Source organism: Corylus avellana, chromosome 7, assembly GCF_965113065.1.
Source record: "Corylus avellana chromosome 7, dhCorAvel1.hap1.2, whole genome shotgun sequence".
Classification (NCBI taxonomy): Eukaryota; Viridiplantae; Streptophyta; class Magnoliopsida; order Fagales; family Betulaceae; genus Corylus; species Corylus avellana.
In genome coordinates this window covers 4,865,576-4,879,571 of record NC_142496.1, presented here as the reverse complement: position 1 = coordinate 4,879,571, position 13,996 = coordinate 4,865,576, and the positions used below count along the sequence as shown (strand labels likewise).

General features: G+C 35.5%; 1 protein-coding gene across 1 annotated transcript; it reads left to right on the top strand.

Moving 5' to 3' along the window:
* The first annotated feature begins 6,027 nt into the window (after nucleotides 1–6,027).
* Nucleotides 6,028–11,392, top strand: LOC132185869 (B-cell receptor-associated-like protein). Its single transcript, XM_059599673.2, has 4 exons — nucleotides 6,028–6,337; nucleotides 6,664–6,746; nucleotides 10,943–10,998; nucleotides 11,090–11,392. The coding sequence occupies exons 1-4, from the start codon at nucleotides 6,166–6,168 to the stop codon at nucleotides 11,166–11,168; spliced, it is 390 nt and encodes a 129-aa protein (XP_059455656.2). The 5' UTR covers nucleotides 6,028–6,165; the 3' UTR covers nucleotides 11,169–11,392.
* The last annotated feature ends 2,604 nt before the right edge of the window (nucleotides 11,393–13,996 follow it).

The following is a 13,996-nucleotide window of genomic DNA, read 5'->3' as shown; positions in this document are numbered from 1 at the left end:
ATGTACGTATCTTGTGAAGCATAATCATTATATATACATATATAATCGAACAAAAAAATAAGAGAGAAATAAATAAAAAGATCAATAATGCTAATATATAATAAACATGGAAAATGAGCAATTAATTTTAATGGAATAGCCGCCTTCGCAAGCAATATATATAACTCAATGTTGGGAAGCCTTGACGACAAAGAGAGGCACCTACTGTCACATGGTGAGTGAGTTCTAAAGTCAACAAGCCAATGAAGATTAGACAGTCCATTCCCATATATATATATATATATATAGAGAGAGAGAGAGAGAGAGAGAGAGAGAGAGAGAGAGAGATTTGTGGCAGGGCTTGAAGAAACTGTAAAAGATTTGATCCATGGAGGCTGGAGGAGGAGGATGAAAAGTGAATGTGTGGGGAATGTTGTCTGGCTCGAGGCTACCAATAAACTTGATGATGATTATGAGAGTTTGAGAGATTTTCTCGGACCAGGCTTCATTCCCCTCACTATCTTCTCTTTTTCTCTCATTTTCTAGCTCTAATGGCATTAACATTGCATTTCTGCATGGTAATATTAAACTTCTCTCTCATATTTATATTGTGTTATAGATTTTGCCATGTTGAAGATGATTTTATGATAAGCGATAACAGTTTCTCATCAGATGAAGATGAGTTAACGAGTAATGATATAAGAAGGATTAGAGTTTTTCAAAATATGACGTGATTTGTAAAATTACTATTAAATTAAAGATAATCATTATTGAATTTTGATCTATCGGTGATTTTGAAAGTCACATCATATTTGACAAAACTCGAAAAAGACTCTGGTCCTCCTTATATCATTACTCTGAATTAACAGATGAAGGTTGAAGCAGTTGATCAACTCAGGATGGATTTATAAGATATATTGCCAATTTGTATCAAAGTTATATGTAATTATGAGGCATATCAAGGGCATGCAAGATCATATTCAGATAGGAGCAAAACTCTAATATTGGTCTCTCGAGCTTCATTTTAATTCATTGATTGAATGATGTCGAATTAATCTGCTGCATCTTCCTGATCATATAAAGAAGATCGTTTCATTTTTGTCAGCAAATTACGTGTTCATTGAATTTCATAAGTGAATTTTTTTTGCTTAAAAGACGAGGCCACGGGGATCATAAAAGATCATGATAGCTGCTGCGCAGCAAAACTAAAGATGGGTTTCGTAATTCTTCTACCTGGGCGGACTTGATCAATCAACTAGGGTATTATGCTATGTGCATCGTCTGTGGCAGCGAAGCTATAATAAGGGTCTATTTAAGATTGCGATTTCAATAAGTGCGATATTAAAAATTGTGTTTTTGAAATTGCTGTTTTTTAAAATTGCGCAGGCGTTTGATAAAACATGTTAAAAAAATAGTTTTTTTTTTTTTTTTTTTTTTTTTTTTTCAAGTAAGCATTCCCTAACCTGCTTATAGAAATCGCAGATTTTTTTTTTTCCCCTATTTTAGATTAAGTGTCTTTTAAATCGTAATGTCAAACGCCTTATGTTTTGCAATATATTTTAAAAACAGAGATTATTCTTGCGAAATCGCAATTCCAAACACACCCTAAAAGTTTTACTAGATACACAAACTACACCCTAAGAATGTTAAGGGTATGGCCGCTATATGAAAGAGAGTTATAACGCAAAAGCAAAACACCAACCTATGAGAGGAGGAGGGAGCAGATCTGTTCCCTCCTCCTCTTTCCCTCTCCTTGTACTCCCCGCTCCTATCATCTCCCTCCCCCTTCTTCCCTTTTTTATTTATTTATTTTTTATTATTATTTTTTTATTTATTTATTTTTTTTTCGGTTTTAGGTAATCTCCGACTAGACCAGCAACTGCGGCCTCTTCAACTATGAGTCTGTCCGCCCTCCACCGTGTTGTGCCACTCATCTCCTCCTCGAAATTGGTTGGGTTGTTGACGTAGTGGAATACTAAGGTAACTAATCAAAGAGCAGCGTCTTTGATTCTGTAAGGAGAAGCATCTTCGTTTTCTATCCCAAAAGATAAAACAAGCCCGTAGGTTAAAAGAAATATAAAACTCCGCAGAGTATTTGAGAGAAAATTCTTTGATTTGATAATAATTCAATTGATTTCAAGTTTTACATAATAAGCTTGCCTATTTATAGAAGATAAATACTTGCAGAGAAAGTAAACCTAATCCTAATAGTAATAGTAAACTTAATCCTAATAGCAATAGTATACCTAATCCTAATAAGGAATGAAAAATAATTAAAGCAAATCTAACCCTATTAAGGAAAGGAATTAAAGTCCTAATAAAATAAAATCATAATATAAAATTGACAATCAGCGGGAATCGTGACAATCTTTTCTTTTATATTTTCATTGTCTAAGAACGGATAAAATTCTGATCAAGTGGCGCTCATCAAGTGGCGCTCTTCGAATATTATTATTTATATTTTTCTTATTTTCATTTTTACCGAAAATATAGGTAAATATCATCCTATATCAGTTGTAGATCTAGTTTCTTTCAAACTTAGATCTATTCTTTTCAATTGGTTTTCGCTCCGCCACGCGCCAGCCCATCGTGCTCCTTGGCTTCTCAGCTTCCCATCGCCGGCCAAAATGCCTCATTCCGTCCACCACGCGCCAGCGCGTGACACCCACGCGCTTGAGCGCGGATTCCATCCGCCGGAGAGTGCATCCCCGTGAGTTGGCCAATGTGCATCGTCTCCTTTACGCCAGCCGCTGCTGCTACTTGCTGGTTATTTGATTGTGTTTTTTATTTTTTGAATAAGAGTTTTCTTTTCTCTCTTAGGAGCGATCTATGGGGTGAATGATTTAGTCTCATGATCGTTGGGTCAAGGAGGATTAGATCGGTGTGAAGGATTTTCTCTCACGGCCGAAAAATAAATGTTGGGAATATGATTACTTATGTTTTAGATCTGGTTTGCCCGAGATCAAATATATTCCATAACTACAGTTGTATATGAGTTAACGGAAAGTTAAGGTTATAGATAGTACTTAATTGTAAGATCTGTAATTGTATCTATGACTTTGAAACTTTCATAGCTTTGAGCTATAATTTTTTAGAGATTTATGCTCTGCGATATAAGAACTTTATACTCTTGATATTTTTATCAATGAAATCGCAAAGATTCCCGTTCAAAAATAAATAAATAAATAAATAATAAGAAGAGAGTTATAACATAAATGAACATGTATATATTTATCAACAAAATATATTTTTCTCAGATAATTGAGATATTTGTAAACTTACTACTTTCAAAACATCAATGCATTATGCATGAAACACTTTACTTACATGTTTATAAAAGGGGCTCACTTCATGAGCATATTATCATTCATGTTTTATTCACTAAGTCGTAGACTTGTATTTATTTTAAGGGAAAACTTCACTTATCTCCCTCAAACTTTCGCGCTTTTTGCAAATATCCCTCATTGTTCAAAAACTCTCACTTTGATGTATTCAACTTTCGTTTCCTTCCACTTTGCCCATTCCGTTAGAATTTTTTGTGAAATCTTAACCGATAGGTGTGAAATTCCAATCTTGCCATTATTTTTTTGTCAAAAAATAATTTTTTTTTAAAAAAAATAAATAAATAAATTTGACCCGTGGGTTTACTGGTGGATCTAACCCACCCGTATTGTGACCCACGGGTCATATTATTATTATTATATATTTTTTTTTAAAAAAAAAAAAAGTAGTGACGGTGGGTCACAAACCCTCTATGGGTCACCATGTCGCCGCCACACACTTCCCGGCCTCTGCTTCTTCCTCTCCCTTCTCTCCGGTGTAATATCCAATGAGCTCCAAATCCTCACAAAACTCAAAGCTGCGCTTCATGGCTCAACCAGTGACGTTTTCAGTTCATGGGAATCCTCCTCCAATCCTTGCAGTTTCACCGGAATCACCTGCAACTTAGACAATTTGGTCACAGAAATCGAGCTTTCGAACAAAAACTTGACAGGGACTGTTCCTCTGGATTCCATATGCCAGCTCCAATCGTTGGAAAGGCTCTCCTTGGGGTTCAACCTCTTGCATGGTCCAATCATAGAGGACTTGAAAAACTGCATGAATTTGCAATATTTGGACTTGGCAAACAATTTATTCAATGGCTCTGTGACCCACAAAAAAATTGGATTGCGTGATACAATTTGGTTGAAGGGGTGCAGTGGCGGGGGCAGCCATCTTATGTTGGGGGTGCCGCTAAAATTTTGTTGGCGTCCTAAAAATTTTCTCCACCTTAAAAATTTGGTAATTCATACAATATATGTATCACAAAAAATATATATAAAAGTTCATAAATATGTGCTCAAATTGCCGTGGGTTAGATGAGGGTGCGGGGGAAGGGTTGCTGTGTCTTGGGAAATGAGTAGGTAAAATTGTAAAAAGAATTTTTTTTTTTTTTTTAATTTTTTATTTTGAGGGTGCCTTGGGTTAAAAAAAAAAAAAAAACAAAATTAAAATCCTTGGGGGATGTAAGGTGGCTCCGCCACTGAAGGTGTGAGCCAATCCCATTGGTAAATGAGCCACTCACTCCTTCAACCACCGACATCTTCAATTTCTTCAATCCCAGTCCAATCCCGTTGTGATCCTTCGTGTGTCACCTTGGTGACCCACTGGGGTCATCTTTTTGGTGACCCGCTAGTGGGTCACTTGTGACCTCTGTTGGGTCACAAGTGACCCACCGGTGGGTCACAAAGTGACCCCCGGTGGGGGGGTTCACTTTTTTATTTTTATTTTTTTAAATTTTTTTTAATATAATAATTATAATAATAATTTTTTATTTACAAATAAGGGTAAATTTGAAATTTTTAAAAAAAAAATTAGGGGTATAAAAGACTTTTACTCATTTGACCGTTTGATTTAACTGCAAAATCCTAATGAAAGGGGCAAAGTGAAAGAAAATAAAAATTTGATACATCAAAGTGAAAATTTTTGAACAATAAAAGGGTATTTGCAAAAAATGCGAAAGATTATGGGAGTAAGTAAAGTTTGCCCTTATTTTAACTTGTAAAACAATATGTTTTACAAAGAAGCTAGCCCTAGGAATCGAGCAAGAAGACCCGAAAGTAGATGAAGTTGTACTAGCTTGATTTCATTGTTCATATTTTTTTTGAGGACATACTATGTAGTTTTCCAAGCGACTTTCAGTACTTAGTATTCCTTTTGGTGATGTATTAGACTTAATTACCATGTGGTGCTTGTGAAATAGTGTTATGACTCAAACTTAAATTACAATGGTGAATCGGTGATGATAGTTATGTAATGATTATTGTATTATGTGATGGCTACTTAGTAAATGTTTTGGTAGTGGTAACTAGTGTTGGTAGTTTTACAAAATATTTGTATACCCAACTTTCACTACTTATTTTAAGTTTAAGGAATTAGTAGTAATACTCTTAGTTAATTAGTTTATAGGCATGAGCCACGTGACGTGACATCAGCCACCCTCAAAAATCTCTCTAAGGGGGTGGTCAGACAATCTCAAGAACTCTCGGTCACTTTCAGGTTAGAGAGTGGTTCAGTGACTTCTGAATTCTCTTTTAAGAGTATTCAAATCGCCAATTAGATAAAAAAGTGGCCTGAGCCATTCCGAAAACTCTCTTATGGGGGTGATCGGACTACTCCCTTAGGCTAAAGGTAGTCCAACTACCCCAAAACCTCATTAGGGGCAGTCTAACTCCCCATCCCTAAGTGAAAGAGTAGTCCAGTCACTTTTTGGTGGCGGAGACAGAAGAGCTACCCCTCAACGATTATTTTAAATTTTTTTCTTTTAATTTTTTTATGTGCACAAGTGACAATATTTTATTAAGGTTTTAGATGGTAAATCAAGGGAAGTATGAAATTGATAAAAATAAAATAATAATAATAATAATAATAATAAATAAATAAATAAAAGAAGCACGATCTACACTTTCGCACATGCTTCGCACGTGTATATCCTCAAATAAGTTATCCCAAATCCAACGGTCAAGAAAGCGACACTTTTACTTTGTCCCACACCTCCTGAAACTCTAGGAAGCTTTCAAACCATTCTACCTTAGTCATTAAGCCAAGCATCGACGACAACGATACCGAAAGCGCAAGACTCAGAAGAAAGAATTAAGCAGATTCAGAGTCACAGAGAGAGAGAGAGAGAGAGAGAGAGAGAGAGAAATGGCGTTGCAGTGGATGATACTGACGTACGTGGTTGCAGCAGAGGCCGCCATAGCTCTTCTGTTAACCCTGCCTTCACCCAAGCTCATCAAGGATCGTCTCGTCTCTTTGATTTCGCTTATTCTGCAACCTGCGCTCTTCATCGTCCCCTTTGCCGGCTTCCAGCTCCTGGGTAGGTTTTTCTGCTCTCTCTCTCTCTCTCTCTCTCTCTGTCTATCTTATTTTATTTTGTTTGAGTTTGCTGAGAATTCGGATCTTATAATAGTTTCCGCCTGTTGTGGCTATTCAGAAGCTGAATAGAGGATTGTCCCATGTTTGGTGGTTGAGAAAAATTGGAGAATTTGACTTTTGATTGGTGAAATTTGATAATTTGACTTTATTTTCGTTTTTGTCTTTTGGGTACTTACTGGGTCTGCAAAATTGTGATTAGGAAATGGGATTTTAAATGATTTCTGAAGATTTGGAGTTTTGTGTTTTTTATTCTTGTTTGTTTTGCAGATATCTACTGGAAGAACGAGCATCGCTTGATGTGCACGTCTGACATCTGCACTGCTACTGAGAGAGATCGCTATGAGAAATCCGTAAGCTTGTCTTTCTTTTTCTTTTTAAAGTTGGAAATGGAATTTGTTAAATGTTTTCTGTGCTCGTTGATTGTGGAAAGTGGGTAATTGGTATAGTTTCGATATTTTTCTTAGTCAATTACTATTATTGTATTGAGAATGCTCAAACTTCGTGAATTTTAGATGAGATAATCATCATAAGTTGCTTGACTTTACTTGTTAGATATGCATTATGAAATAACTCTCGGACTCGTTACTTTTGGAAGAGTAATGGATTAATGGATATTATTTTGGAAGCATGAGGAGCACTTTGACTTTGAGAGTTGCTGGGGCTTTACTAAGTTGTAGGCAAAATTTAAATTTCTAAATTGAATTGTAACAAGTTTTTTGATGACGTACTTTGAGTAATTGGAAAAAGAGACACCCAAGTTTTAAAATATATGTAGAGGCTATGTAGGTAGCTGGGTAGGAGCTTTGAGATTGATGGCCTTTTTTTTATTTGTTTTATTTTTTTCTTGGGCACGAAGGAGGAGGATATTGCAAATTTTGTTTGCTTCATATTGTTAAGCAATTAATTTTCAAATGACTAAGAGTGCCTGTGACAACTGACAAGTAAAATTACATATTGGGGAATTCAAAGCACTGTACCAAATATTTGATGAAATCATTTAAGTGGGTTAATGATAGTGAGCTCAGGGACAATCAACGAACCATACCAATTACCGGGGAAGGAAGGGCAATAATATTGTTTGATGGGTTTGCTTCTGTAACTTTGGGAGTCTTTTTGTGGGAGCTCATAGTGAGCTTAGGGTTGTTTTGGGCTTTAGGTGTCAAGGTTTCTTTATGCTTTTATTGGGTTTTTATTTTGGGTCTTATCGTGGGTTTTCGCGGGTTTCCCTATGTATACTTTTTGTGTACTTAGAGGCGTATTGCGCTTTTTGATATATACAACATTACTTATAAAAAAAATAAAAAAATAAATGAAATCTGTTGCCTCTTGAAGTGTAATAAATTGCTTAACTGCAGATATGCTTTTAGATTTGGTACGGTTCAGTTATGGTTTACAATGAATTTGGTTTTCCATTTTCTTGGTCTGCTATGGCTTGAAACTTGAGTGGTATCGACTAATGCTCTATTTTCTCTTTTTGTTGGCGTTCAGCATATTTTTAAAATAATCTAGTTATGGATTGTGGAGATCTACAGAAAGCTGTTGTATATGATATATGTTTAGTTTCTTTTTTGGTTCTCTACTGGCAAAATAATCAGATGTGTTTTGTTTATACTCGGTCTCTCTCTCTCTCTCTCTCTCTCTCTCTCTGTGTAGAGGTTAACCAGCGATTTGCCACCATCACATACACACAAACACAAAAGTGGAGGCTATTTATTGTGATTTGGGATTCTTTGTGGGTTGTAGTTAGAGCTGGCTTTACCCATTCCAGTTTGCACCAGTGGCTAGTTTATGATTTTACACGTTTCAATAAAGGCAATGGTGAAGGGAATGGGGGCTCCCCCTCCCCCGAAAAAATTTATATATATTAAGAAACCTAATGGCCTAACCACCAGACAGTATATATTTTTTCTCCCACTTCATTGACACAATCGGATCTTCCCTCCCTTTCCTTTTCTTTTCACTCCTTGTTTCCACCAAGATAATAAGACTTTCCAAAGCTACTTCTCTTTTTTCCAACAGAGGGTTCGATTTATCATAAATGTAAATAGTTATTTTTTTTAAAAAAAAAACCTTCTCTCTCTTTTTTCCAGCAAGCAACAAAGCAATTAAGTAACAAAACTAAAAATCTCTCTTATACCCTTAAGATTTTACATAGCTAGAAAGATTCATTTGAAATACCAATTGCAACATTTTGAGCTTAATGTGCCACACCATTCCAATTTGAAAAATGTCTATAATTCATGCGCCATGCCAGTATTTAGTTTAAACAAAAAAAGTCAAAGATTTACTATTTGATTGATAGATTGTTTCATCTTATTTTAACTATTCTGGTTTCAACAACTATTATAGAGCGAACATTTTCAGACATGAATATTGTTAAACCAAGACTTTGCAACATGTTGGAGGATGATTTTATGCAAAAATTTTAGTTATTTACATTGAGAAAGAAATTGTTGAAAATTTTAGCATACAAAAATTTTAATTAATGATATCTATTCTCTAAGACATTGCTGAGTTCCACTGTGGTAGGAAATTTGTGAATTGTTTGTGTTCTTTTCTGTATTTATCTATGTCCAAGGTGATCAGATATACTTTTATATACTCCTCTTTAATTCTAAGAAAACATTAATTTATAAAGAATCTCGTTTGGAACTTTTTTTTGTCATATAAATGATTTCTGTAGTTCTCGTTTACTGCTGGATCAGGGACCTGTTATTGTAAATGGGTACACCGACTAATAAGTCATCAAGCTGTGACAATTATTCTTTCCGCTTAGATTGCTTGAACCTTATGCTATAAAATTGTAATCTTTTTGACTTGTCTGTTCATTTATTAGGAGGGGTGTCTCCCAACCTGCAGTGTCAAATTTATCGGTTTCTTTAGATGATGATAGACTTTATGCTGTTTCTTTGTTTTTTGTCATGCGTTTTTGGAAAAGAGGTGGAGAGGGGTCTGATATTGCAATAATATGCTTAGTAAAAAAAATTTCTCTATTTTGAGGGTGTATTTGTCACTTTATTTTTGAGGAGTGCTTGAGATTAAAATGAAAAAGAGACAAGATGTAATGATAAGGGATTATGATGGACTCTTGACAATGAAAGGTATTATCAAACTTAGTGACACCATGTAGATCTTAGGATTGATATAGACAGTGCAAGGAAAGGGAAACAGGGAATAGGGATTGAAATTAGAGGTATGACAGGAGAGAAGACAAGTCAAAAAGGGTTGAGAAAACCCTAGTCACCCCAAGTAGACACAGGATATTCTCTGAAAATACTGAATTGTTACTTCAAAATCAAATGTCTCAACTAAGCTCACAAGTCAGGCTTATATAGGTAAAGGAAAACGAGAACTACCAAAAATAGAAGAAGTCTAATTCTTAAACAAAATCAAACTACTAATCAAAACAAGGATTCTGTCAAAAACCTGGCGAAATCTGGTAACAAAATCCCTTCTAAAATGCTAATTAAAATATTTCCTAAATGACAAAATTCTTCAAACCCTGATTCAAAGGGGAAAACAGTGAAATTTGAGGCCTAGGCCATGACTTATGCGTCAAAATAAGCTTTTCAAAGTGGGCTCTTATTCGCAATTTTGATGTTCGTAGCAAAAGTTATACCCGTTTTACTGTCCGTTGCACGTTATAGCCCCAATTATTCCTAATCATGCCGATTTTTTCCATTCTTGTGCTGGCCCTCTTTGCCAAGATAATCCAGCGCCACCAACTCAGCATTAGCTATGGCTTATGCATCACTTGATAGAACATGATGGAAGTTATTATAGTGGCATAATGTACGTGTTGTTTGGTTGATTGACTTAAATACAAAGATGGAGTTTGGACAAATACAAAGATGGAGTTTGGACATATGCAAAGACAAAATGCACTAAAGATACAACCTCCTATCTGGGAAAATCAAGGGCTCCGATTGTTAAAATTTGTGTTTTGGCCTTTTTTTTTTTTTTTTTTTTTATTATTATTATTATTTTTATTCTCATCTCAAAGCAAAAAGATTAACAAACGACTCGAACACAAAACACTCCTAAAGACACAAAAGCAGCTTCTACCTTTATGTTGTATTAGATCACTTTTTCAAATAAAAAACACCCCCAAAACACATTAACTGAACCATGAATTCTATTGATTTCATAATGATAAGAAAATTGAAACAAACAGAACCAAATGAAACTTAATTTTTTTTCATGGAATTCTAATTCTAAAGAGTTGGGTTATTGAAGTGTAATTTTAGGGAGCATAGGGCTTTTAATTCTTTGAGATTCATTAAAGAAAACGATATGTTGTTTGGAAGAAATGTGTATTTTTTTTATGTGATTCTAAAAAGTATAGCACATTTTCAGGTAGAAGAATTAATAACAAAGACATACTTGTTTAGATCTGGTTCCCTGCCATGTTGGGTCCTATTTTTTACTTCTTTCAAGATATGGCTTTCCCATGTCAGCGTGGTTTAGTGTGTGGAGATTTATGGCTGCATGACTTATCTGTACATCTGTAGTCTTTCATAAGCTTACCTTGAGTTGTGTGGTGCAGATCTACAAAGCTCAAAGGAATGTCATTCTCTGTGCTGCATCAATCCTCCTCTATTGGTAGTTCTACCCAGCAATCCAATATCCTTGTCCTACGAGTCTGCAATTCATTGTCATCTATAGTTTTAAATGTCTTTGAATGTGCTTGCAGGTGTGTGTACCGCATTTGTAAGTATCACAAGGAGATTCACAGCTTGGAGGAAGTGGAGAAGAGGTACAAGGAGCAGTAGCTTTCTTATCCATGTCCAGTCCTATTAAATTAGTTGGAGATGACTGAGTTTATATCGTTTGACACACTATGTAGAACTGAAATTGCCAACAATCATTGCTCTCGTGATATGAACCTCATGTATGTCCAATTGCCGCCATCTGTGTGCTTGTGGCATGTTCTTTTTGTAGCTCTAAGCTGCTCTTTGTTTTCAGTTGATGGTAAGACATGACTCCTCTTTTGTTCTCCTTGCTTGCATAGGAAACCATTAGTCCACCCTTTTGGGCTTTTGGGAAATTTGTGTGCCTCTCAAGTTCTCTAATTGATCATCGTCCAGGGCTTGGATGAGGTTAATGTCCTAGAAAATTTGTTGAGTGCTGGAAAATCTTTTTTTTTTTTTTTTGATAAGTAATAATCAATCTTAGAGTATACAAAAAGATCACCTAACTAGAAAATGAAAAGCGAACAAGAAAATCATCGTAGCTAATCGACACTGAAAAGACACGCGCAACGGTCCAAAGGTAGTGCTGGAAAATCTCATGCATGATATTTTTCCAATTCTCTCCCTCCATCAAGATAGGTTTTTGAGTTGGTCAAGGATTTGAGTGGCATTGGGCTGGATTTAACATGGGCTAGGTAATTCCATTGTTGACCTGCTTGAAGGATCCTTGCTGTGTCACCAATCCATGATGGGGTATGGACAGAAATTTCTTCTAAATTGGGCCGGAAAAATGTTTTTCAACCCGGTTTATAAAATTGTCGGTGTGTTTTTTGAACATAAGAAGCATGTACTTTTTGAAAATGGGGTCTAAGAATAAAAACAAAGGACAGGTTTTTGGACAAAATTGGTGGTTGTAGTTCTATTGAATGGGATCTTAACATAATTTATAAAGATTAAAGTCATAAAGAATGAGTTTGAAACGTTACCCTTCAATATTGGTATTTAAGAAGGCATCAAGAAAAAGTGGGTTCTCCAATCAAGGAAGGAGAATGGCTTTTTTCTTTTCTCCACCCTCTCCTTCACGATAAACATTTTAATATTCTTCTTCATTCGTCTTTTATCCTGCTCTTGCAGTTGAACTTCATAAATCATAAATGTAAAGAACACCTTTCTTTCTTTTTTTAGAGAAAAGTCATAAGGGAAGCAATCTCCTTGATTTACATCTCCAAGTAAATAGGCTTGGATGCACCTTCACCACACACTTAAACGTGTTTTGTATTATTTCTCTTTTATAATCCTTTTTGGTATGCAACTCCTTTCTTCACGTTAAAATAAACTAAAGAATGAGAAAACTTGAATAGAATTAGTACAAAAAGGGTTTATTTATAGTGGAATAAGACCGGTCAAAAAAGGAAATATAATCCAGGAATTAAAAGACAATATTATAGAGTAAAATCAACCCATACAAAGAAATATAAATCAATCAAGGCAAATATGGTAAATATCATAATATATTCTAACGTCCACTTAAACTCAAGGTGGTAACGTAGATGCCAAATTGAGTTTGGAACAAGATTATGGAAATGTCCAAGTGGATGTGCTTTGGTGAACATATCAGTCAACTGATCAGCAAAAACAATAGGGTAAAGGCGAAAACTTCGTTGCAAGAAATAATGGCGCACAAAATGGCAGTCGATCTCAATGTCTAGTGCATTTCTTGTGTGACCAAAAACCGCACCTTCTTCTCACATGAACTAATGCTTTATATAGTAAAATAAGATTTGAAATTTAGCAAAATACAAAAGGATATTACACTAGGTACAATCGCTTTGTTCTTAGTCATTCACTTAAAATGAACCAGCCAAATCTCGACAACATAAGAAAGAAAGAAAAAAAAAGAGTGGTGTGCAAGTCATTAGAGTTGGCCATCCATTTAGCCATTAGGGTGGTTCAACTATTCTCAAACTAACTTTTGGAGGTGGCCGAACCAGTCTCTTTAGCTTTTACCACCTCCAAACTGACATTGCGGTGTAAGAACCATTCCCTTTGGCCTTGACTACCCAAAACCAATAGAATTGGTTCGGCCCTTCCAACAGTGATTTGCATGCAATTCTCGTGGATTACAAAATCAACTTTTTCTTTTTCTTTCTTTTTTTCTCATGATCTAAACCATTCATTTTAAATAGATACTCCAATCAGAGCTATTGTATGGGGTACCCGATCTCACTCAAGTAAAATAAAAAGTGCATCTAATTAGTGAGACATTGAAAAAAAAAAAGTGCAAAGCCCCCGCAATGTGTCAGAATCATACATGGCCAAAAAGCAGGAGAGCCACACACCCACAATGTGTCAAAGTCGTATTCTTGCACAATTTACAACTTTGTGGTGCAGTCCCTGTCATTTGATGATTCAATTTTGTACTTCGTCCCTCACTTCTTTATCATATGATAACATACACTTTTGCTAGTCTCTAAAGCCAAAGATGCCATACATGTGAAGCCATTGTAAAAACTATGTACATGACCAACTCACACTAAAATCCTTCCTTCCAAAATCCTGGCAGAATATATTAGACTGTAGTGAGAGGTATTGATTTCTTTAGAGTGTAGACCGTAATTGTAAGTTGACGTGGTAAGTGTCACGTGTACTGTCACTTTCATCTTTTGCCCTAAATAGAAATGACACATATTCGAGATGATCACGAAGAGTGGAATTGTAATAGATATACACCATCTTCAACAAATGGTGTCAAATAAGGTAATGACAAAGTGCAAAAAACCCTAAAACGCTTAGCCCTCTCTCCTAAAAAACCCTAACCTAGCCGCCGTCTGGTTTGGGAGGAGGGAAGAACCTCTTTCTTCCCTCCTCTCCCCCTTCCCCTTTCCTCCTTGTTTTTCTTTCCTCTTGAT

Excerpts from the sequence above, each read along its gene's own strand:
- LOC132185869 (XM_059599673.2), top strand. The coding sequence starts at position 6,166 with ATGGCGTTGCAGTGGATGATACTGACGTACGTGGTTGCAGCAGAGGCC. Across the intron at positions 6,747-10,942 it reads GAGATCGCTATGAGAAATCC|ATCTACAAAGCTCAAAGGAA; the intron begins GTAAGCTTGTCT and ends TGTGTGGTGCAG. Across the intron at positions 10,999-11,089 it reads GCATCAATCCTCCTCTATTG|GTGTGTGTACCGCATTTGTA; the intron begins GTAGTTCTACCC and ends ATGTGCTTGCAG.